The sequence below is a fragment of the Drosophila arizonae genome, chromosome X (assembly GCF_054131065.1).
Source record: "Drosophila arizonae isolate 15081-1271.41 chromosome X, UAZ_ARI_1.0, whole genome shotgun sequence".
NCBI lineage: Eukaryota > Metazoa > Arthropoda > Insecta > Diptera > Drosophilidae > Drosophila > Drosophila arizonae.
The window spans coordinates 24,736,905-24,760,696 of record NC_142927.1 but is presented as its reverse complement, the minus strand read 5'-3'; the positions used below and the strand labels follow the sequence as shown (position 1 = coordinate 24,760,696).

Genomic DNA, 23,792 nt, shown 5'->3' with positions numbered 1-23,792 from the left:
GTTCGATTTATATTTTAATTTTAATTTTTACTCGCTTAAAAATTAACGCGAGTTTCAACAAATGTTTTTTTTTTTAGTTTTTCAAGTTTTTGTTTTTTTTTTTTTTTTTTTTTTTAAGTTTTTTCTTTTTGTTCTTAGTTTATCACTCATTTACTTCGTTGATCCTGGCGGCTTAAGCTATTATGTATATGTACACAAATATATATATATATATATTTATATATAGTTCTATATATATGTATATATAGATCATACATACATATGTATTGCGTGCGCTAATTGTAATACACACACAGAGCAGTATTAAATGTAAAAAAAAAAAATGTATTAACTAGCAAAAAAAAAAAAAAAGAAAAAAATATTTATATATAAATTTTTGTTAAGAGAATGCAGCGCCCGTCGGTGAGTTGGGGAGGGAGAGGGAGAGGAAGAGATATGTATGTGAGGAGTCAACTAGCCATAGCTGGCATGCTCATGTCCATGCTCCTGTGCCATATCCTGGTGTTGATCCTGCTGCTGCTCATGTTGCTGCTGCTGCTGCTGCTGCTGCTGCTGTTGCTGGTAGCTCGGCAGCTGTAACTGCAACTGCGACTGCGACTGTGACTGTGGCTGAGGCGAGCGTCCGCTGCTGGCGCTGCTCCCGCCGCTGCCGCCGGAGCTGCTGCAGTACTGGAACAGCAGATTCTACACCATGTTCGCATACTTATCCTGCGGCGACATGTAGTCGAGGCTGTTCTGTGAGAAGGCCTGCGCGGAGACGGTGCCGGTGAACGACGGCGACGGCGACAGGCCAAAGTTGGAGGCCGTGTAGCCCGAGTGGCCCATGTTGTAGTTGACCTGGTTCTGATTGCTGAAGTACTCCATCTGCGAGTAGTAGCTGGGCGCCTGGGCGTAGTTGTTCGGGTACTGCTGGTACTGGTTGTGCCAGAAGTTGTACGAGTCGTGGTTGGACATGTACGCCGAGTGGGCCGAGTGGTGGGCCGACGCCGACTGCGCGGATTGGGCCGCGTGCGCCGCCGCCGCCGCCGACTGTGGCGACATGGGCGTTATGGGCGGAGAGGGTGTTGTGATGCTGCTGCTGCTGTCCATGGGCGTGATGTTGCCGCCCGGCTGCAGCAGCCGCGGATTGCTGGCCGCCGCCGTGCCATAGATGCTATGATGATGATGCGCACCCGCGCCAATGTCGCCGCCCGCATCCTTCAGCGTGTCGTACGGCGAGCGCAGCGCATCGCCCGACACGCCCACGCCCACACCGACGCCAACGCCAACGCCGCCCACACCGACACCAGACCCGTTGCCGCCCACACCGCCGCTGCCGTAGCCGCCGCCCAGATGCTCCTTCTTGCACACAATGCTCACCGGGCTGACCGACGTGGCCGGCGTGGGCAGCAGCGGCGAGGAGTTCTGATGCGCTGCGGTCACGTTCAGTGCCGCCGCCGCGGCCGCTGCTGAGATGTGCGCATGCGAGTTGCCGGCACCGCCGCCGCCACCGCCGCCTCCTCCTCCGCCGCCGCCGCCGTGGCTGCCGCTGCTGCTGCTGGGCGTTGAGCCGCCGCCGTTGTTATTGTTGTTGTTGTTGTTGTTGGCACCGCCGGCGCCCGCATTGAGGAAGGAACTGTGATGTGACTTGATGGACTGCGCCGCCGCAACAGCCGCAGCGCTGACCGCGGCCGCCGCTGAGCTGCTCGCATTGCCGCTGGCGTTGCTCGAGCTGCTCTGGCCGGAGCCGGTCTGCTTCTGGTTCGATTTGTTGGCGCTGTTGTTGCCGCTGTTGTTGTTGTTGCTGCTGTTGGAGCTGTTGTTGTTGCTGCTGCTGTTGTTATTGCTGTTGTTGCGGCCGCCGTTGCCCGAGCTGCTGCAGCTGCCGCTGCCGCTGCCATTCTTGGAGCTGCTCAAACTGTTGGACTGCTGCTGCTGCTGCAGCTGCTGGCGGCACTTGGCCCGTCGGTTCTTGAACCAAACCTATAACGGAAGAAGAGCAAGAAGAGGAAGAAGACCTTAATACATGTTGTATGAACAAAAATCCAGAGCTGGGAAAGGATGAGCAATGCTTGATTCGAAAGGGTGCTCTATGAGTTTGAGAAATGTTTAGTCAGTGTGAGAGACTATTCTTTAATATATATATCTTATATGTGACACAAGAAGAAGACGTAAACAAGTGTTGTATAAGCATTTGTGAAGATAGAGAGGATGAGCAATGCTTGATTTGAAAGGGTTTTCTGTGAGTGTGGAAAATGCTTAACTAATCTCTTAGAGGAAAAAAACTAAAATACATATAGATCTTTAATATATATATATCATCATATGAAAACATAAACAGTAATTAGAGCAATGAAGCAAGAGTTATAAGGGATGGGAAATGCGAGCCTGAAAGGGCTTTCTATGAATCTATGATCAGGGTAACTTTTTCCTTGATAAGCTTGCCTGCATTAAAAGCTATGTATTAGAGAGGAAAATCCATAGGCTTTATATTTATTATACTTGTATAAGGTATGTAGAAAATAAATATATTTTTGTACTATATACATAATCTTAAGAGAATCCCAAATGGATATACATTCCATTTGAAATATTCCTATATATCTATACATTTATTAAACTATATATAGCTAGATAGATGCACATATGCATATAAACATATATGTATGTATACACACATATATATATACATATATTCATTTGGGATTCCCTTATGATTGCATAACCTCTCCTGCTCTACCAAATTCCATCAGATCTCCCATAGTTCCCAACTATTCTGACTAATTTAATTTAATTTAATTCTAATTTATTTGCGATATTCAAGCATTTCAATTCAGAGTTCTATATGTCTATATGCATGAGTACATATGTATATGTATTTGCCATTAAACTTTAAGTGTAATGGCATTAAAAATCAATAGCTCAAGTATCAAATTGTCACGTGTTGGACGGCAAGTATTTGCTTAGTCAAGTGCGAGCGTCTGTCTCTGTCCCTCTGTCTCTCTCTCTCTCTCTCTCTCTCTCTCTCTCTGTGCGTGTGTTTGCCAGCGGCTGCAATTTTCCCACATCAATTAGTTTGCCGGGCTGACAATGAATAAATTATGTGAGCCGAATGGCAACGGGGCGTGGCAGACGACCCACAACTCAAAACAACAAGTGCAAAAAGTCACGCGCTGCCGCCGGCCCAGAAAGCAAAAAAAAAAAAAAAATAAATAAATAGTAAAAAGTTACATCAACAGCCGACGGCGACGGCGACGATGATGGGCTCGAGAGTCGAGTCCGAAAATTGACTCGATTAAGTTTGTACGTCGCCCGGGCGATATGCGACCACATGCCGCAGCCCGAAGACAACAATAAACAGCCCATAAAGCGGCACAGTCGAGCGCAAGGAATTCACTTAGCCTTGTTTGTTATGCTTAAGGGGCTGCAAACAATCCGCTAAGTGCAGGCGGCAGCACCCGGAACCCCAGGCTCAACCCCCGACCCCCAGAGCTCTCAGCTCTCAGCTCTCAACTCTCAACTCTCAGTTCTCAGCTCTCAGCTCTCGGCTCTCTCATCTCTCATCTCCCGTCTCGAGCCCAATCCAGTTGAGCCCAAATGTTGTTTCAGTGATTTGTTATTTGGGGTTGGTGTTGCTTGCTAATGGCTTGTGCTTTGGTAAACAGCAGAATTTATTACCGTACCGACATAACCACCGCCTCGCCAACGGTACTCCCCACCCAGCCCTCCCCACGACACGCCCTCCCCACGACACGCCCTCCCCATCCATCCATGCTTGATGGCATATTTCCCAAAGTTAACACTTGCCACGCGGCGGCTGTGGCCACTCGAGCGTTTCATTGCAGTCGTCGTAACGTAATGTGGACAGGGGGCAGGGGGCAGGGGGCGAGGAGGGGGTGCCCCCTTTTGAGCGCGTTGCGCTGATTCCGCCCGAGGCGTGGGGCGAGCTACGCACTTGACGAAAAAAGAGCATTAAACAAGGCGTATCAAATTTCATTATTTGTCAGCACCCGGCCCGCTTCCTGCTGCCCCCCTCCCCCCGACCAACAGGGGCCCTGCTTCAAATTCAATTTCAATTTCAATTTCCAATTGAATTTTGCATTTTGGAGAAAATCTACTTTGTGATTTGACTTTGACGTACGCTTCTTTCTCCTTCTCTCTCTCTCTCTCTCTCTCTCAATTTCTCTGCCTTTTGCTTTTCCTATTCCACTTTATTATTTATGTTTTCGCTTTTGAAATCGTTTAATGAGCTGCACAAATTTCGTAATATGCTCGCCGTGGCCTGGGAATTTTTGCTAGTTTTAGCATAAAATTTTTGCTGAACGGCGAGTAAAATGTGAAAAATCACAGAAATCTTTAAATGCAAAAGATTTGATTGTGTCCCTAATGAACTTTGGCCGAAACATCAAAGAGATTCTCGCTCTCACTCTCTCTCAATCGCTCTTTCTCTCGCTCTCTCTGGATTTTTTTCTATAGCTGAGTCTATAATTATAATGTTAATGAAGTTGATTTTAATAGCTTGATTTTCATTGATGTCAAACTGAACGAATCTCATGACAAACGGCTGCCCCTTGAATAGCATCAATTGAGGCTTGTTCGAGTGGATAATGCGACAGTTGATATACCAAAGATATGAAACGAATAGCGGAGAAAACATCAGAGAAATGCGATAGACCCCAAGTTGAGGTTATATAATAGCAATCTCGATCGATATGGAGGTGGATATGGATATAGATATGGATATCGTAATCGATATGAATGTGGATATAGATATGGATATGGATGAAGATATAGATATGGATATGGATACAAATATAGGTAGATGGATATGGTTATGGATATGTATATTGATATAGATATGAGAATGGTTATGGATATGTATGTGGATATGAATATCGTTATCGATATGGATATAGAAATACAGGTTCAGATATAGATTTGTACATGGATAAGGATATGGATATAGATATGGGTATGCATATGGATATGAATATAAAAATTGCTATAGTAATCGATGTAAATATGCATTTACGTATAAAAACAGATAAATTTACGTAAATGGATACGTATGTGGATATGAATATATAATAGGCATATATGGATACATAAAGCGATATACATAAGGATGTTATTTTAGGTATTGATATGGATATGGATATGAGTATGGGTAAAGTTGTGGATGCAAATATAAAGATAGAGGCATGGATACGCATATGGCTATGTGGGTGCACATATGGATATATAGTACATGGAGGTGGATAAAAATAGAGATATGGATAAGGATAAAAATATGAATGAGATCTATGGATATAGATATGGATGTGTGGATAAGGATAGTGATATAGATATGGGTAAATAAATAAATATGTTAACGATATTCATTTGGATAAGAACATGGATATATAGACATATAGATAGATGGATAATCTCACTGGAGCTCTCCATCGAATTGGCAAAGTGAAGAACTTTTTGCTTTTGGCATTAATCAATGCGAAATTATGCGCGACTTTGCATAATAAACATTTCGTTGTGCATTCGTTAAATTCAATTCAGATGAATTGTATTTTTTTTTTATTGAAAATTGTTTTTTTTCTTTAAATTTTTTTTTTTTTTTTTTTTTTGCATTTGGTTTTTGTAGCCTTTAGATGGGAATCTAAAAAGGAATTCGAGTGTGTATTATGTGGCACTGGGCGCATTGAAAAGCGACTGGAAATGTTAATCCGCAATGGGAAAATTAATTTTATAAAACAGCTGTGTGTTACATACACACACACACACAGGCACACACACATATACATGGGAGTGAAACTTTTCAGTCGTCCTGTGGCACATCCTGGGCTCGTTGCATTGCGCTGTCATGCGGCAGCGGCAGCGGCAGTGACAACGAGACAAATCCTTTTATAACAGCGAACAGCAGCAGCAACAACAACAACAGCAACAACAACGACAGCAGCAGCAATGTAACATGAAAATGTGTGAGGGGGAAATGGGAAAATGCCAAGCAAAGAGTTGCTCTGAGTTATGCTTGGGATCGGCCACAAATTTTGACTATTGCTGCTGCTGCGTAATCCCTCTCTCCCTCTCGCTCACTCCCCTTCACTTGCCTAGGTGCCCGGATCAGCTAAAATGGCTGCCTTTTTATTGTTGTTGTTGTTGTTGTTGTTGCTGTTGTTGCCGACGAGCAACCGCGAAACTTGGTCGGCTGCCGCTGCTTCAACCCCCGACGGCAAAAAAAAAAAAAATCGAACAGCTGAATCGGAGGTGACAATGGCTTGGCCAGTCCACTGGGTGGAAGGCAGAGGGAGAGACACAGATAGAGAGAGAGAGGGAGAGAGAGGCAAGGCAAGCTCCTGCTTGTGATTTATGACTGCGATGGCAGCCCTCATGCCCCGCACCCCGCCCTTGGGCGAGCCGAATGAAAACATTAGGGCGTAAATGTTTGCTCTGTTCTGGTGCAGATAAGCTGCGTAAAATTATTACGTTATTTGTATTGGTTGCAATCAGCAGCCGCCCACCGACCGTCGCGTCGCCCAACCCCTAGACACACACTCACACACACACACACAGAGAGAGAGAGAGGCCACCCCTACTGCGCGCTGCCATAAAGATGCCTATCATTCAATTAATATTTGCCCGGGCAAACGAGTGCGCCGTTAATTTTTGCCATTTGTGAGAAATGATTATTTATGCGCAACGCGGCCAGCCCCTCCCCTGCCTCTCCCCGGCCTCGACTGTGTGTGGTAGGTGGAGCCATGTGGGGCCGCAGCCAACTAGTTCTGCCACCGCGCCCTGCCTGCTAATTGAGTTGCTTGGCTTCCTTTCGGCTGCCGGGCCAGGCCAGACAGTTGCATGCAACACTCGATTTTCGTGTTGCTGCCGCTGGCGTCGCTTTTTTTTCTGCTTCTTTTTTCTGGTGGCTTTTACGGCTTTTCTAGCTGCCGCTGTAATTCAATATGCGCCACGTTTGTAGGTGTTGCCCCAACACACGGCCACTTGGCACAGTGGGGCAAAGCCCAAGCGAAATTTGCATAAATGCCAAGCCTGATGCTGATCTAGTCTATGATAGTACAGAGGCATGTATAGGGGCATATATCTATAGATATATATATAAATATTCAAGTTAAAGATTCAAATGATTTAGAAATGAATTTGATTCAGCTATATATACATATATCTATTATCTATCTATATCTATATCTATATTCAATTAGAGTAATCAAATGATTCTATCTATTCTATTCCATCTGGGTTCTTCGACAAGTCAATTCAATTCAGCTTCAAGCTCTGCTGGCTGCACTTTTCTTGGTATCTGAGTAGTGCACATTTCCAATGGTAAACGCGGCACGGTGCAAGCTCTGGCACCGCCTCAAACTAGATGTGGAGAGCTGACAACAGTAACAACAGGAGGATGACTTACAAAGCGCACTGCATGAAGGAGAAGACAAGCAGCGCAGAAGAGACAAGACTGTGGAAAATCTATACATGTAATTGTCAATGCACTTTTCCAATGCCGCCCACGCGCAATGCAACGCCTGCTGACCACCCCTTCCCCTTTCCCTGCCATTCCACCCGTTCCTCGCGCTCGCTCAGCCCAAGAGCCGTGTGCATTTCAAAAATCAATTGTGTATGAAACGTAACGGCAACTGTCCACATGAGCTGTGTAAAATCAAACGGAATATCCATTCCATTCGGGTCGGTCCTTGGACGGGCCGGGCCGGTGTCCTGGCTGTGCCGCGTTACGTGTCGTTTTTCACTTGCCCGGCCACTGCAGGGGCTTCATGGCCATGGGCCAACGACCGACCAATCGACCGACCAACCGACCGACCGACCGACCGACAGGCAGTCCAGTTCCCTTCGGTACCCTCTTCCCGGTCACGTCCTCCTTCAGTTGTCAGCAGCGGAATGCAAACAAATCAATGAACATGTCAACAGAGCGCACCGAACATGCGGCTGTGTTTACTCTGGGCATTAGGTGACAATTCTATGCCAAATGATCCTCAATAGAGGCCCGAAATGTTGTTTCTCGATCGGCGAATGAATGCGGAAGGCCTTGTCGATTTTGGCCATTTGGCAGTTGGGCCGACGGCGCTAGCAGCATGTTTGCTTAGGCTGTCAGCACAGCCAGAGGGAGAGGGAGAGGGACCGAGAGAGAGAGAGAGGGAGCGGCACCTAAGCAAATAGGCAAGAATCTTGGCGCAAATTGAGTTGTTGTTGGCCGGGAAATGCGAATGAGGCAAAAAATTAGCGCAAATTATGCGCTGCTAATGCGCAAAGCAAACTCAAATAAAGCAGCGCACAGCCGTGTGTCCTTGTGTGTCCTGTGTCCTGTATCCTGTTTCCTCTGTTTGGCCAACCCTCCGAGTGATGCGCAGCAAATGCCTTGTGCAAATAGAAAAAAGTCGACACTCATCGTTCATCTTTCCGCTGCTTTTTTCGGGCACATTTGACATTAAAAATATGCCATGTCTCTAGAGTCTAGCCATCCCCCTCACTCGCTCCCCCTCTCCCTCTCTCGCACTCGCACTCTCTGTGGCCCACTCACATTTCAAATTTCTATTTGCATAGCGATTTTCTTTGGGAAAATCTATGCATTTGCAACGCTCACGCGCTCCCATATGCCATACCAGTTAGACACCAACACACACACACACTAGCACACTCACATATGGCAAATGGGGCAAATCTGTTGGCTGTTTGTAATTTGTTTGTTTTATGGATTTGGCAACTTTGATTTTCGAGGGCGTCTTTCGGCTCGACATATGCTTAATTAAACAATTGCCACTGAGTCTACGCAGTGCAAACAAGACTTAAACCAGATAAATACACGCACGCACGCACGCACGCATACAGGGAGAGCTTTGACTTGTTCCTCAGAGTCACACACACACACACACACACACACAGATACGTTTCAAGGCGTTGAGCCAGACGAAATCAAAGTCAATTCCAATTGGCAGACATCAATGTGAGCAGCAGTCAGCGGGTCAAGAAATTGACTTCTTTTTATAGGTTATTTAGTTGTAGCTTAATTGAAGTTCACAAGACTCTAAGAACTTGAGTTGGAGTTGCAATGGAGCTAAGACAGCGAAAAAGTTAAGAATGTTTGAGATTGCTTAAGATTGCATTGAAGATTTCGAAGCCAAGTGTTGTAGGAATATTAAGCTAGCTGAGAAAGATATGAGGAACCTAAATATATACATACATATATATAATACATATATTTCAACTTATATACGTATTCCACGAATCTAAAGAGTTTACTCATAGCAAAAATATCGATTCAAAAATAAAAATTCTATTCAAATTGATGTGCAGAACTAATTGGGCAAAAGTCTTTGGCATTTCCATAAAAAAGAGAGTTTATCTTTAATCTCTCGACTCTAGCATACGAGCTGTTAGCATAATACATTTGAATGACATTGATGCAGCACTTAATATATACAATTAGAAGAGACTATAGACTTGAAACTATACTTGAGACTATAGACTAAAGCATTTCTATAGACTACACACGAGAGTCTACAGAGTTTATGGACTTTTTTTTATAGCCATTAGACTATATAGCTCAATCCTCAGGTTTGTAAAAGCGTTTACGTATTGTTTTACTTTGACAGCAAACGAAAACATTGAGCCTAAGCCGAAACTCTCTCATAGGCAAAAGACAACAAAAGCTAATTTTCAGTTTTATTATGCGATTTATATAGGCGTCTTGGGTAAAAGGCAAAGCTAATTCCGAGTTTTATTGTGCGATTTATATTGATATCTGTGAAACGAGTAATAAAACTCCAACATGGCTTTGCCTTTTTCGCCTTTGTCTGAATTTCGCCCTTAGTCTTAGAATTAGTTCAATGATAATAGTTGAAATATGCACAACAGTTGTGCTGAAATAGGCGAATATACAAATCGAAATGAATTTTAGTTAGAGCTATTCTTCTCGAAATACGTCATCAAGTTTGACAAATATCGGGCTATTAGTTTCTGAGATGGAGCATTCAGAGTGAAGCCATTTTTGTGGGCTTCGAAGAAAATGAATAAAATGAAAGAGACAAACCTAATAAATGCTGCAGCTAAATCTTGACCTGATAGATATTATATATATCATTATTGTTTTATAATCATCTCTCTTTCTCTCTCTTCCATTAGTTGAACTATAGATTATTGGATCAAAAGACTCTAGGCGAGTATATGTAGTATATTTAGTCTTAGATATACTGCATTCCACATATCAAGCTACTATTCGAATCAAAGAACTCAAGTGACTTCAAGTTGCTTCAGTTATACTACATATATATTCGATTGATCTATGATTCTAGTGACTCTATCTTACCTGTACTCTGGATTCGGGCAAATTGATCTTGAGTGCGACCTCCTCGCGCATGAATATGTCCGGGTAGCGTGTCTTGCCAAAGAGCGCCTCCAAAACGTCGAGCTGGGCCCGTGTGAATGTTGTACGCTCGCGACGCTGTTTTCTCGTGTTGACGCCTGCAAAGATAAATAAAATAGCACGCAAAGAGAGAGAGGGAGAGAGAGAGAGAGAGAGAAAAGAAAACAAAATGAAATTAGCCAAGTTTCGATAGTTAGTGAATGCCTAATCAAATGTGCTGAAAGTTCTTGCATTTTTTTGGGTGGAGTTTGGCTTGGGTCTCGAAGCTCTGGCACATTGCGCATACGCCGCGTGGGCCAAACTTTAATTAACACACACACACACACACTTACACACACGCATACGTACGTACGAGAGATGCTTTTCCCAGTATTTTGCCCCCATTTTACTTTTCTTTTTCAGTGTGTGTGTGTTTCTTTTACCGCTGCTGCTGTGGCAAACCGTTATTCTTAGCAACCCCCGTCGAAATGCCAACCCTAAAAAGCATTTGCTGCGCTGAACCAACCCCGCACAGCGCCGTCCAAAACTTCTTTTGTGTGAGTGTGCATGTGTGTGTGTGTGTGTGCGTGTGTATATAATGTATTTTATACATATGTAGTGCGTATATAAAGGCAACGATGTATGTGCATGTGTGTGTGTGTGTGTTAAGCCGCGGCATTGTTTGCTTTTGCCGGGGCAGCCGTTGTCAGTGCGTGTCTGCTGCTCGCTCTGCCTTTGTCCCTCTCTCTGCCTCTGCTGCTGCCTCTACCTCGGCTGCTGCTGCTGTCCCAAATATTCATCGTGAGCACCCCTTTTTATGCCGCAATGCCTTTCGTATGCGTACCCCAGCAGCCACTCTGCCTCCTGTGCCACTCACTACCCTGCTTGCGCCCTCCCTCTCTCCCGCTCACCCTTTCTCTCTCTCTCTCTCTCGTGTTCTCTGTGCTACTCTATGCCCATCTCTGTTTGGCTCTATCAAAAATTAATGAGTTAGTCATTTTGGTCATGAATTTTTAAATTGAATAAAAAACTTCAACTCAGTTGGCTCGCGCGTTGTCGTTGTCGTTGGCTTTGCAGCTGCCGCTTTTCGTTGTTGCCTTTGCTGCTTGCTGCTTCTTTTTTTTTTATTTATTTTTTTTTTTATTTTGACTGCTTTCAAAATGGTCGCCGGAGCAGTTGTTGTTGTTGTTGCCTTAAAGCAAAATTAATTGCAATTTGTAGTTTGCCTTTTGCGTTTCATTTTTTTTTTCATATTTATTTTAAAAATATATATAGATTTTTTATTTATTTATTTTTTTATTTTTATTTTCGCATTGCCCAAAAGCCTTGGCAGCAATCGCTTATGACTTGTTTCATTAACTGCACCTACATATATTTTTTTAACTGCTTTTATTTTTGATTTTCAATTTTTGTCAATGTTTTCGAGTGTTTCTCATATTTGCCTGAATAGCTCGCATAATTAAGCTGTCATTATTTTGCTCAATTACATTTTTAATTAGTTTTCTAGCTAATTTCGCGAATCTATCAATGACTTGTAGAAGTTTTGCATTTGAACTCAATTATTGACTAATGCGTTATTTATTTCATTTCTGAATGAGTTCATTTAAGTTCCGGCTTGTCTAGATATACATAAATATAAACAGAATGATATATATATGTATATATGAAATCAAATATTCATAATATTTATACTCGGAAAGTTTGTGCTATTTTTTTTATCAAAAATTTCCATTATTGTGAATTATATATTTATACTATATTAATTTCATTTATTCAAAATCAAAATTCTAGTTTATTATCGCCGCTTCAGCTCGCTCCATTCTCAGCTGCTTATATAACCTGACACAATATCTTCCATCGAGAGATTCTGCTATAACTTGGCTTATTACAAGCGCGACAATGTTAAAGGTAAATAAATAAAAAATCAAAATTGATTACATGCGATTGTTTGTATTATTGTCTCTCGCTCTCTCTCTCCCCCTCTCTGTCTCTCTTTCTGTGTTTTCTCTACTTTTTTTTTTTTTTTTGGCATTTTGTAGCATTTTTGTCAGTTTTTTGTCATTTGCAGCGTCACCGAAATGAGACAAATAACTGGAACCTGACAAGAAAAACGAAGAGAGCGAAAAAATAAAGCAGCGGACTAAAAAAACTGAAGAAAAAAACTTCGACTCATGCGTTCCCAAGCGCGCTGCGACGGCCACTTTGGCTCCAGCTCATTATTCATTTTGACAATTCAACTGATAATGATGCAATCGATGCGAAACGGCATTGAAAAGCATTTTGTGCGACAACTGAACGGCACACAGTCAACTGCCCCCGATCTGCCTTCCATATATCTATATAGTAGCCATATCTCTGCATTGTCCCAAATCTCGTTAGCTCTCTCTCTCTCTCTCTCTTTCGTTCTCTCTTGGCCTGCGCAGGCAAATTGAGTTATCAGCCAGCGAGCCTGATGACCGGCCATATATCATTTATCATTCGAGTGGGGCCCGTTTGGAGTCTGGCTCCCACAGCTGGCTTTCAGCACATTTGTTCTTACTCGCTTCTTACGTGAGTTTTGCAGTCTACCAAAATTGTTTTGCGATATTTACCCCACATACCTTGGGAGAACCCAACAGCCTCCAGTCCGTGTGGCAGGCCGAAGGGACCCAAAGATGGCATCGGCATGCCCGGCGGCAGCGGTCCGTGCGGCACCGAGTGGTGCGGATGTGGTCCGCCATAGCTGTGCGGATGCGGGCCCAAATCTCCCGATTTGAGAAAGCCCGCCGCCATCAAGGCTTCCGTTGAGTGCAGCGCCACGTTGATGCTGTTTATGGTGTACGCCCGTTGATGCTTCAATTGGCCAAAATTGATTGACGGCTCCGTGTGGACGTGGGCGTGGGCCTGGGCGTGGCAGTGGCCAAAGCGCCGCTAGCAGTCAAATGGCGTTTATCTAGACGAATGAAGAGAGAGCATTGTTAGAAAATGTTTTAAAAATAGAAGATTTATAGTTGAAATCTAAAATAGTAAGTGTTATATGTATGTTAGCGATGTATTAGAACTGTTATACTTATAAATATGCAAAAAGAGAGTGTGGAGAGGTGCAGAAATAGGACTAGCCGCGAATGTTATACAGGTGGAAGAAGAGGAAGATGTGTTAAACTGTAGGAGTTCAAAGAACTGTTATACATACATTAGAGATGTAGTAAATATAACTCTTATACTTTTAACTATGCTTAAAGAGAGTGTGGAGTAGTGTAGAAACAGGATAAGTCGCGAGTTTTATCGAGGTAGAAGAAGAAAATGTGACAAACTGTGTATATGGAACTGTTATACATATGTTAGAGGTATAGGATGTATAACTCTTATATATATACTAAAAGAGAGTGTGGAGTAGTGCAGAAACAGGATTATTCAAGATCGATAGAAGAAGAGGAAGTAACAAACATGAATATCACTGCAGTTCATGGAACTGTTATACATATTTATATATTTATTGGAGACTAGAAACAATACAAAATAGAGACTAAGAATTAAGCACTGGTAGGTGCGGTCTTTGGCTTACTGTTATATGTATATAACAGATATACTAAGTGGAACTGTTATACACATTTGATAGTTATACTAAACAGAACTCTAATACACATATCATAACTATACCGAGAAGAGTTTGGGTCATATATCGTTCTAGTTTTCGCTGCCCTTCGCTGTCAATATCAAGTAACTCTATGTATTTCCTTTAACTGTTTTCTATTCACTTTCCAATCACTTCATAATCTCTGCCATATTTGCCGTCTTATGTGCCGGTCCTTGAGCCTCGGCTCTGGCTATAGATGTGGCTGTGGCTGTGTTTGTGGCCTCTGCCTCAAATTGGGCCAGATGTGTTATTAATTTGCGTGTGCGCGTGAGCATGTAATTTGGAAGCGTGGTTGGGGTTCGGCTTTGGACAGCCTCTGCATATACAGATATATATCTCTACCTATACATACATGTATGTGTATGTAGGGACTCTGGCTCGAGTGGCTGCTGCAATGTTGTATTTGCGGCTTTGGGTTTTGGCTTTGCCGGTTTCCATTTCGCTTGCACTCGGATGCATTGAGCCATGAAAACGACATGACAAAACAAAACAAATTTGCTGTGCTCGGTGCAGGCTACTTTACCCTATATATATATATATATATGTCTGTGTGTGTGTGTGTGGATTTATATTGGAACAGTCGATGGTCGATGGTCGATGGTCGTTATCGGGTCGGGTATATATGTGACAAATAGCTGGCTGCATTTTCCAATTTCAAAACAATGAGAGACCTCCGAGGTGTCCGTGCTAATCCCGCAATTTCACTGCCTCTCGCTTCTGCGCCTATTTGCCGTCTCATTTGCACTGGGCTCACATATTGCTAATTTGTATTTTTCGCACGAAACCACCGAAAAATAGAAAGAAAAAAAGAAAAAGAATGTGGGACAAAAGAGTTTCGAACTCGTCGCACGGCATATGAGTATTAAGCCAGGTTCAGCTCGAGTTGAAGGCCGAGTTTGGTCCGGCCTAATCTTAATGCTCAAGCCATTGTCCCATCATGCCCAGTGCATGTGTGCGTGTGTGTGTGTGTGTGTGTGTGTGCCCATCCCATTTCGTCCTTTTAGTAAGTGTCTTGCCTAATCCAGTGGCTAAGCACAGATCAAAGATCTTTAAACCGCAAGACTGCCCAAGAACTAAGTCTAGGCGGTTCTCCTTTCCGTTCCCGTTCCTCTAGCAAAAGGCGTTATTACACAGTTGGGTAATCTTGCGATGGTAAACTCTGAGCAAGGATCCCTACAACAGGCAACGGGATTTGCCACACACACAGACAATACTTGGGCTAAACTATGGACTAGACAAACTTTTGTCAATTTTTTTGTGGCTTGGGCTGGGTTTCCAAAAGGAAAAATATTCATGTAGGGCTTATCGTAGAACATGTCTATTCTAAACCTAATGAGCAACTGTGAATGTTAAGATTTTATGCGAGTCTTTATAATATCAACCGAATGCCATGTTCGACAGAACTATAGAGTTTTGATCATCATAATACTAATAACAAGTTTAATGATCCTAATCATATTTATTATGATGATAATGACCAATATTTATGCTAAAAGAAACAAAATATACTAATTTCCAGTATATTGTTTTACATATTCCATTATTAAAATATTTATAGACGGATCTAAAATGATATACTTTAATACAGTTTTACTGCTATAGTGTTATCGAGTTCTACTGCCATATTAATATACTTGTATACTGTTATACTGTAATACTGTTGTAGAATTCTGCTGCCATATTAATATACTTGAATACTGTTATACTGTAATACTGTTATACTGTAATACTGTTATACTGATATACTCTTATACTGTTGTACTAATATACTTGCATACTTTTATACTGCTATACTCCTGTCCTATTATATTGTTAAACGTTTATACTGTTATACTCCTGTACTGTTATATGGCCATACTAGTTAACTGTTATTCTCTGATATTTTTAAACTGTTATACTATGTACTGCTATGCCAGATCTAGCTGTTTTATGGCTTGTCAGGCAGGTGGGCTGGGGGCAGCTGCGACTTTGACTGTGATTGTCTCTGTGTGCTGTCTCTGATTTGCTTTTTTTGCCAAATGTGGCACATATGAAGAAGAAGAAGAAGAAGAAGGAGAAGAAAAAACAACAAACAAAACAAAAAAACTAAAAACTAAAAACAAAATAACAACAATATAAAGAGCTACGTGATTTTCTTGACATTCGACGCTGCTGATTATGAAAAATCATGGCAAAAAAGCGAGAGATAGAGAGAGAGAGGGAGAGAGAGAGGGAAGCAGCAGCAGCCGAGGGAGGCAAAGGCCCCGCTGGCCTTTGTGACGGTGCGCCTCGGGGACTCGAAACGCTGGGACTCTCGGCATGTCGCACGGGCCCAAAATCATTTCGGCTCGACATATATCACGTACACGCACTTTCATTAAAAATTCAGTCGGTATTCGGCGAGCGACAATCTGCATTTTCATTTTCACTTTCAGTTTCCGGGCTTCGAGCTGAGTATCTCTTCTTCTCAATTGACTTCAATTCAGAGATTCGGTTTCAGCTTTACCTTTCCAATTTTGCTGCTATCCTGTAGCTATTACGATAGTGTGTGTGTGTGTGTGTGTGTTTGGCTTATGATTCTTGTAATGCATATGTTGTGTCCCGCCTGCCTCTTGCTCGTAATTACGGTCAAAATAATATTTTCGAACTACTGATAAGTGGCGGACAGCGGCGATCCGAAGGTAAACAGCCTTAGGAAAATAAACAAATCGAACGCTACCGAATCTTACGAGCTCAACTGATTGACTCACTGACGGACCGACGGACGGACGGGTGGACGGACGGAACATTGGACAATTGTGGACCAGCGCCCGCACTTTAAGTAAGCTGGACAACGATCGAACTACCGAAACGGTAGCCCCAGAAGACCGTGTGCTATATATAGGTCTAATTGTTGCTCTCTCTCTCGCTCTCTCTATCTCTATCCCTTTTTCTGTGGCGTTTTTCTGATGGTACCCTGGGAAAGTGTGTAACCAAATATTGTGATCGTTATGACGCTGGCTACTGTTAATTTGTGCCATGGGAATATTTTGTTGCTGTCTTCGACATATTCAAGTTGATCGTTTAATTTGTTGTTGTTGTTGTTCGGTTTTTGGCGAGTTTTGTTTGGTTTTGTTTTGGCCAGCCGTGATTAATGGTACCAGCTAAACGAATGTGGCATTCAAATCTATTTCCAAAACCCATTGACTGCCCCTGTGTGCATGTGTGTGTGTGCGTGTTTAGAAAGCGCCAGAGAGAGATGAGCAAAAATAGTTTGGCCAATGCAGCCGAGACAAGTTCAAAGTCTGGCTATTATTCCACTTCCCGCCAGCGTGTGACAGGCCGCAATATTGTGCAACGCAAATGGCCAAAGCCAGCGGCAAATTGCCAGAGCCGATCGAGCCAACTGAGCTGAGCGAGTGCAACCAGCTGTCAAAAGTGCTCACTTGTCATAGTTGCCATAGACATAGACATAGCCGTTGCCTGTTGCCTGTTGCCTGTTGCAGTTGCAGCTATTAGCGGCCTTAACAAGCTCCATAACAACTTAATATGTCCAGCCGCGTTTGCTACAGTGCACTACACAGCTGGCAACAGCAGGTGCCGGCCAAAGTCTGCGCCGAAATCTGGAGAGGCCGCAGCTGAGTGAGAGAAATGCGCAGATAAATATGAGTTTCTTATGAATTTTCGCTGCTGTCAACGGCGACGGCGACGTCAGTTGGCAGTTGCAACTTTCTATCGCATGCAGCACAGTGTAAAAGTGTGAAACGTTTCTCAGGCTCATTTACATAGCGAGCAGCTACCGGAATCTGCTTGGCTGCCAGACAGACAGACAAACAACTCAGCTGGCAGACTGCAACAGTGACTCGGACTGGGACTCTAGAGTGGGATTCGGATTGGGACTGCGACTGCGACTGCGACTGCGACTGCGGCTGGCCTAGCATAATAAGCTGTCTGTCGAAAATAATGCAACTTAATAAACGCAACAAAGAACGCGCGATGGCTCAGGTGGCACGTCCCGGGCTGCCAACTGGAAAAGGCAGCTCCAACTGCTGCGGGCCGAACTGAACTCGAGTCGCGTCGAGTCGCGTCGAGTCGAGTTGGGCTCAACTGGTAGCCAGTTGTGGATCGTGCGCCATTTCTACGCAAATGCATTTTGACATTTAAATTTGCAATTTTCGCATAAAATTATATTTATTTTTCATTAGGTGGGGAGGGAAAATGCAACCTTGCAGCAACAGCAGCAGCAGCATCAACTACTGTAACTGCAACAGCAACAGTTGTTGCTGTACAATTCCAGCTACTGAGTGACATGCTGACGTTGACGTCCGCTGAAGTTTAATTAACAAACGTGCCAAATAATTGAAAAAGTGTGAAGATTTGACAAGTTTAATACGCATTCAAAATGCGCGCATGGCCTAGAAACCGCTAACTGCAACAGCAGCAGCAACTGCAGCAGCAACAACTATGGCGACAACTTGGCTTTTTAATTAGTTTTCATTTTATTTATTTATTTTTTTTTTTTAATTCATATTCATATTTTTTCTCATTTTGTTAATCATATGCATTACACATTTAATTAAATTGACACTTGAGCACGCTGAAACGAGTCTGGATAAATGACTTATATGTAAATATACATATGTATATATACCTATATATATATTTAAAGTTAATAGACGTACAGTTAGCATATTTTAATCACAAATTGGCCAATGATAGATTGCTCAACAGTTAAAAGTAAAAACAAGTTGCCAACACACACACACACACACACACACACACACATGGAGCTCTCTTTCTATCGACTGCAGTGCGCCCATCGCCAAATGCAAATTGTTAATAATTTTATGTGCTAATTGACGCTGCCAGCAATTAAATGAACAGATAGATCAATTAAAGATTTGCCATGCTCAATGGTTGAGTTAAACGTCTGCAGTCAGAGTTCAGATCCGTCTGCTAGAAGGATGAAAATGAGCTGAAATTGCTGAAATAATTGATATATTGTGACAAGGTGAGTGCGAGTGCGAGTGTATGAATGAATGAATGAATGAATGTTGCCTTCGAGTCGGACAAATGATTGCATCATAGTAAAAATAAATCAAACAAACCACACAAATCACAAATCAATAATAGAGTAAAGAGCCCTGACTGGGCACAGAGACAGAGCAATAGCAACAACAACAACAACAACAACGGCAATAATAACAATAACAATAACAACAAAACTTATTATTTGACGCATTGTCAATGTGATCTTGATAACTGGCCGGTTCGGCATGGTACGGTTAGGTTCGCTCTGGTCCGGGCCGGGCCCGGCCTTTTGAGTGATTTCTATTTAAATGGCTTTGTCAACGAAATTCGAGAAGCCAAAAAAACAACTAAAAAGTTTTGGTCGGGTACAGCCGCGTAATGAGCAAAGAGTGAAGAGAGATAAAAATTAATAATACAAATAATTGGGAAAAATAAAAAAAAACGAGAGATATAAATAGGTATATACACACATACAGTGTGTGTGCGTGTGTGTGTGTGCGTGTGTTTGTGTGTTTGTATTGGAGGCAAAGAAGTCAATCGAAATGAAATGAAACCTCACTTAAGGCTAGGCGAGGCGACGCCAAGGCGTCACAAATTGACAAAGACTTGATTCCGTATTAGAGCCGAACAGCGTTGCCGCCTCTGCCTCTACCTCTGACTCTGGCTCTGTCACTGCCGCTGCCTCCATCAGCATCTCCATCACTGATCCCAGCTACAGCTTTCAGTGGGCAGAGGCAGACATTGGGCGTGCGTCGATGTATCTATGCTAAACAATGGAGCTCTACGGTCTGGAAGCTCTCTCGGCTTTGCCTCCGCCCGATAAGCTATCAAAATGTCGCGACGCGATCTTGACTTCAATTCAATTCATGAATTGAAACGGACCAAGTAACGGATGTGGATGTGGTTCTGGCTCTGACTCTGACTGAGACGGAGACGGAGACTGTGGCTGTGGCTATGAATGAATGAGCTATAGCAGAGCTCCAATTCAAATTGAAATTGGCAGCTCGAATTCTTGTTGTTGCTGCGTGGGCGTACATGGAAGCTTGACTGTTCTTTTCCTATTTTTTTTTTTTTCATATTTTTTCTTACTTTTTTATTTATTTATTTTTTTATTTTGTTAATGCTTAACTCTGCGCAGTTTAGACGCATGTGACAAGGGCCAAAATGAGTCTGACGCTTGCCAGCTGGCTAAAAACAAATTGCCTTGCATATTAATTTGAGCAGAGAGAGATAGAGAGAGAGAGGGAGATAGAGAGAGAGAGAGAAAAACACAATATCTATGCAAATTAATAATAATACAAAACGACGCGTTGAGGCACAAAAATATTAAAAATATATAAAACTATATATACGTATTTATAAATAACACAGAATGTGCGTGTGTGTGTGTGTGTGTGTGCCTGCATATACTAACACAAAATATGCTCGATGTTTTAATTTATGACCCAGCCGCTTTGAAATTAGCTAATAAAGCGCGGCGGCTACAACAACAACAATAACAAGAACAGCCTCAAAAATATAATAATAATATAAGAAGAGGAAGAAGTTGAATCTGAAGAAAAAAAAAAACTTATCAAAATGTGTGAATAATGTGACCTGAACGGGTCGCTCGAGCCGCGCTTCGAGAGTTTCTTCGGGCTCCCATTGTGTGCGCTGCACAGTAGTTTTTTCTTGGGGTTCAGGTAGCCCCATCGCATATGAATATAGATATGCATAGTGATATTTAGTATGTTAGTTAGTTGTTAGTTGTGGATTGCCCATGTTTTGCCTTTGACTGTTGCTGCTGCTGCTGCTGCTGAGACCTCTGCCCCTTGCCCCCTGCCCCTGCCTCTTGCCCTTTGCCTAATTAACAAACAGTCCAAGAAAACAAAATATATCAAAGAAAAGCAAAACTGGGCGGCATTAATATGCCCATTAAAATTATGAAAATCCATTTCGGTTTCAATGCGCTCTCATATTATGCACTCATTGGGACTCATCATGGAATTTCCTGTTCAGCTGCAATATGGATTTATCACAGTTCGCTTCTAGCCCAGTTTCTTTTTAATATGTATTAGCCAGAGATCAATTAGAGAGTTCCTGCATGTAAGCTGCCTTTAAAGTTTGGTTATTGCTTTACATATTTATATACATATATGTGAAGAATTATAGCTATTTTCTTCATTGGTCTATCCATATATTATATTCTGATATCCAATACTTGTTTTCCTTGATTCAGTAGAGGAGAAGAACAATAATCGTGCTCTATTGGTCGCGCCTTACCACTCGGTTACAGGCCAATTATAGAGCAGTAGTATATTCATATAAGAATACAACTAAGGTTTAGCTAAAGCCCCTTCTGCTGTATCTCGGGAACTATAACTTTTATTAATCTATTTCCTGCATAGCTTAAGAGATATATTCGCCGCTCAGTTACCAAATAATTCCTTTTTGCAATATTAGATGATCTATAGTGATTACTCAATGAGAGACTAGCTATAGACCAGTAGTATATGCATATATGATTATAGCTGAGTATCAAAAGATATCTTTAAAGCTTAGACTAGAAGTTTCTTGTGTATATCTCGAAAACTCTACCTATGATTCGACCATTCTTTCCGTACTTTCGCTATGTAGTCTCTTATTTTACATCAGTTAAATATGTTAGACGACTTAAGCAACAACTCAAAGATCTAATTATCCCATATTAGCTTTATTCATTCCTCTATAAACAAGTAATACGAAGACCTAAAGTTTACTTCTGATATCTGCTAGGAGTATAAGTGCGGGCCGACGGCAAACCAATTTCTTGAGCCTCAATCGATAACTAAGAGAACTATGTCAAATTCGAAGAGAACAGATCGATTGGGACATCTTAGTTAAAGATCAGTAAGAATGAAGGACGTTGCAATATTATCAAGAAGTTTCTCAACTAGATAATCCGAGAAAAGAGTGAGACGTGCGCTAGTTTAACTTAAGTATAGCTAAATAGAGATATAGGTATAATCCGTGAGAGCCGTGATGGCATTGGCCGGCGTCATTTGGTTAGTTCATTGAAATATGGGTTATATTATATATTACATTGCTTGTTGGTAGTAAATTTCTGTTATGGATTGATATTGATAGATGGCTCTGGTGCACATCTGGAAACAGCACTCACCAAAAAAAAAAAAACACACACACCAATATCGCGGAACTTGAGCGATTCTCGATGCTGTCACTGTCGCCGTGCGGATATTCCAAAAGCGAGCAAAAAAATATACCGTTTAAGGATATCGGATTGCGGATATGTTGATATTATTTGTTATATAGATCCAATTGTTGGCGTCGATCGATGCCTATTACAGACCATATGATGATGAGATCGACTCTGGTCTGCGATGCGATTCGGTATTCAGTTATTTGGATAGTTGAGTGTTTTGTTGTTTTAGCCAGGTTAAGGGCAAATACACTTGCTGCGGCAGACACCAAAAAAAACAATGCACAATTTATCGAACGATTTTAGTATCTTTTAGAACTTTAGCTAACGGCTCTTGTTGCTGTTGCTGTTGATGTTGCTGTTGTTGTTTTCGTTGTTGTTGCTGTTGCTGTTGTTGTATTGTGTTTAGGATTTTGCACACGCACGTTATTTAAATGTTTGTTATTTGTTGTTTTTGCTATGGGTGTGTATGTATGTGTGTATGTGTGTGTGTATGTATGAGTGTGTCTGTGTATTTTAATGTATATTAGAGTGTGTGCGTGACACGGCGTTGATTAAACGCGACGAAATATAACGGTGAACGGTAAACGATTGAACGTTGATTTGAACCAACAACAAAACGAGCGAGCGGAGCGACGAACGCACAACCCGAGCGGCACGAATGTTACTTTGGAACTGATTTTCGTCGTGACACCTTCAATGCGAGCAGCACCAGCAGAAGCAACGTTAACAGCGTTAACAGCAGCGACGGCGGCAGCAGAAGTCGTTCGACCAGTCCAATTTGTTGTTGTTGCTGACTGCGCTGCCTTTGCCTTTGCCTTTGCTGTTGACGATGCCGTTGCCTCTGCTCTCGTCGTCGTCGTCGTCGTCGTTTATCGTCGTCGTCAATCGTCAGCAACAGCAACAACAAAAACACGAGTCCAAGCGACTTCCTTTTTCAACGCACGCACACATGCACAAAGAGAGCGAGAGCGCAATGCTTTAGCAATGGCTGACAGCGAGCGCAAGCGACGCTCACCGTATGTTAGAGCGAGACAGCAGGAGTGCCGACAGCAGCGACTGCCTGGCTGGTTGGCAGCTCGCATTTATAGACTTTAACAGCGCTTGCACTTTTGTCTCGCTCTCACCAGCCGTGCAGCGGGGCCAGTGTGAGCAGGCGCGCTGCACTTGGCAGCTGTATTTACCTATGTGTTGTTGCTGTTTCTGTGTTTTTGCCGAACCACACCCCCAAAAACAATGAAAATTGCTGCTGGTTTGCTGTTGTACGTAGTTGTTGTTGCTGCTGCTGTCGCTGCTTTTGCTGGCTGTCGCTTCTTCGCACTCGGTTCAACAACCAAGCAGCAGTACGCCAATTTTACTTTTTTTATTACGTTTTTTTCCTCTCCTTTTTTTTGCTTTCTTGTTTTTGCACAAATTGTTTGATTCGCCTTAGTTGTTGCAGTTACTGTTGTTGTTGTTGTTGCTGTTGCTGCTGCTGCTGCTGTATTTTGCGCGCGCAATGAAATTTTAATGAAAATGACAGACCAAACACACGCAAAACTCAACTACTAAAGCAACGCAAAATTGTTAGTTAGCAGGAATAAAAATAAATAATAAAATGAAAATCTTGCAGCAGACTGCGCGGGCAGCGCAGCAATGGACCTGGTCAGGAGGACAAACACCAGCAC

At 42.6% G+C, this 23,792-nt stretch overlaps 1 protein-coding gene across 2 annotated transcripts; it reads right to left on the bottom strand.

Moving 5' to 3' along the window:
* Window positions 1-551: 551 nt before the first annotated feature.
* Window positions 552-22,951, bottom strand: oc (homeobox protein OTX2). Of its 2 annotated transcripts, none has more exons than XM_018014138.2 (4): window positions 22,087-22,951; window positions 12,943-13,274; window positions 10,307-10,461; window positions 552-1,962 (listed from the first exon to the last, which is right to left on the bottom strand). In XM_018014138.2, exons 2-4 carry the CDS (start codon window positions 13,112-13,114, stop codon window positions 685-687), a joined length of 1,605 nt encoding a protein of 534 aa, XP_017869627.1. In that variant the 5' UTR covers window positions 13,115-13,274; window positions 22,087-22,951; the 3' UTR covers window positions 552-684. The 2 variants fall into 2 exon arrangements, with proteins under 2 accessions (XP_017869627.1, XP_017869625.1); XM_018014136.2 differs by having other exon boundaries at window positions 12,934-13,274; window positions 22,087-22,950.
* Between the last annotated feature and the right edge of the window lie 841 nt (window positions 22,952-23,792).

Excerpts from the sequence above, each read along its gene's own strand:
- oc (XM_018014136.2), bottom strand. The coding sequence starts at position 13,114 with ATGGCGGCGGGCTTTCTCAAATCGGGAGATTTGGGCCCGCATCCGCAC. Across the intron at positions 10,462-12,933 it reads GTTCTCCCAAGGTATGTGGG|GCGTCAACACGAGAAAACAG; the intron begins GTAAATATCGCA and ends TTATCTTTGCAG. Across the intron at positions 1,963-10,306 it reads TGCCCGAATCCAGAGTACAG|GTTTGGTTCAAGAACCGACG; the intron begins GTAAGATAGAGT and ends CTTCCGTTATAG.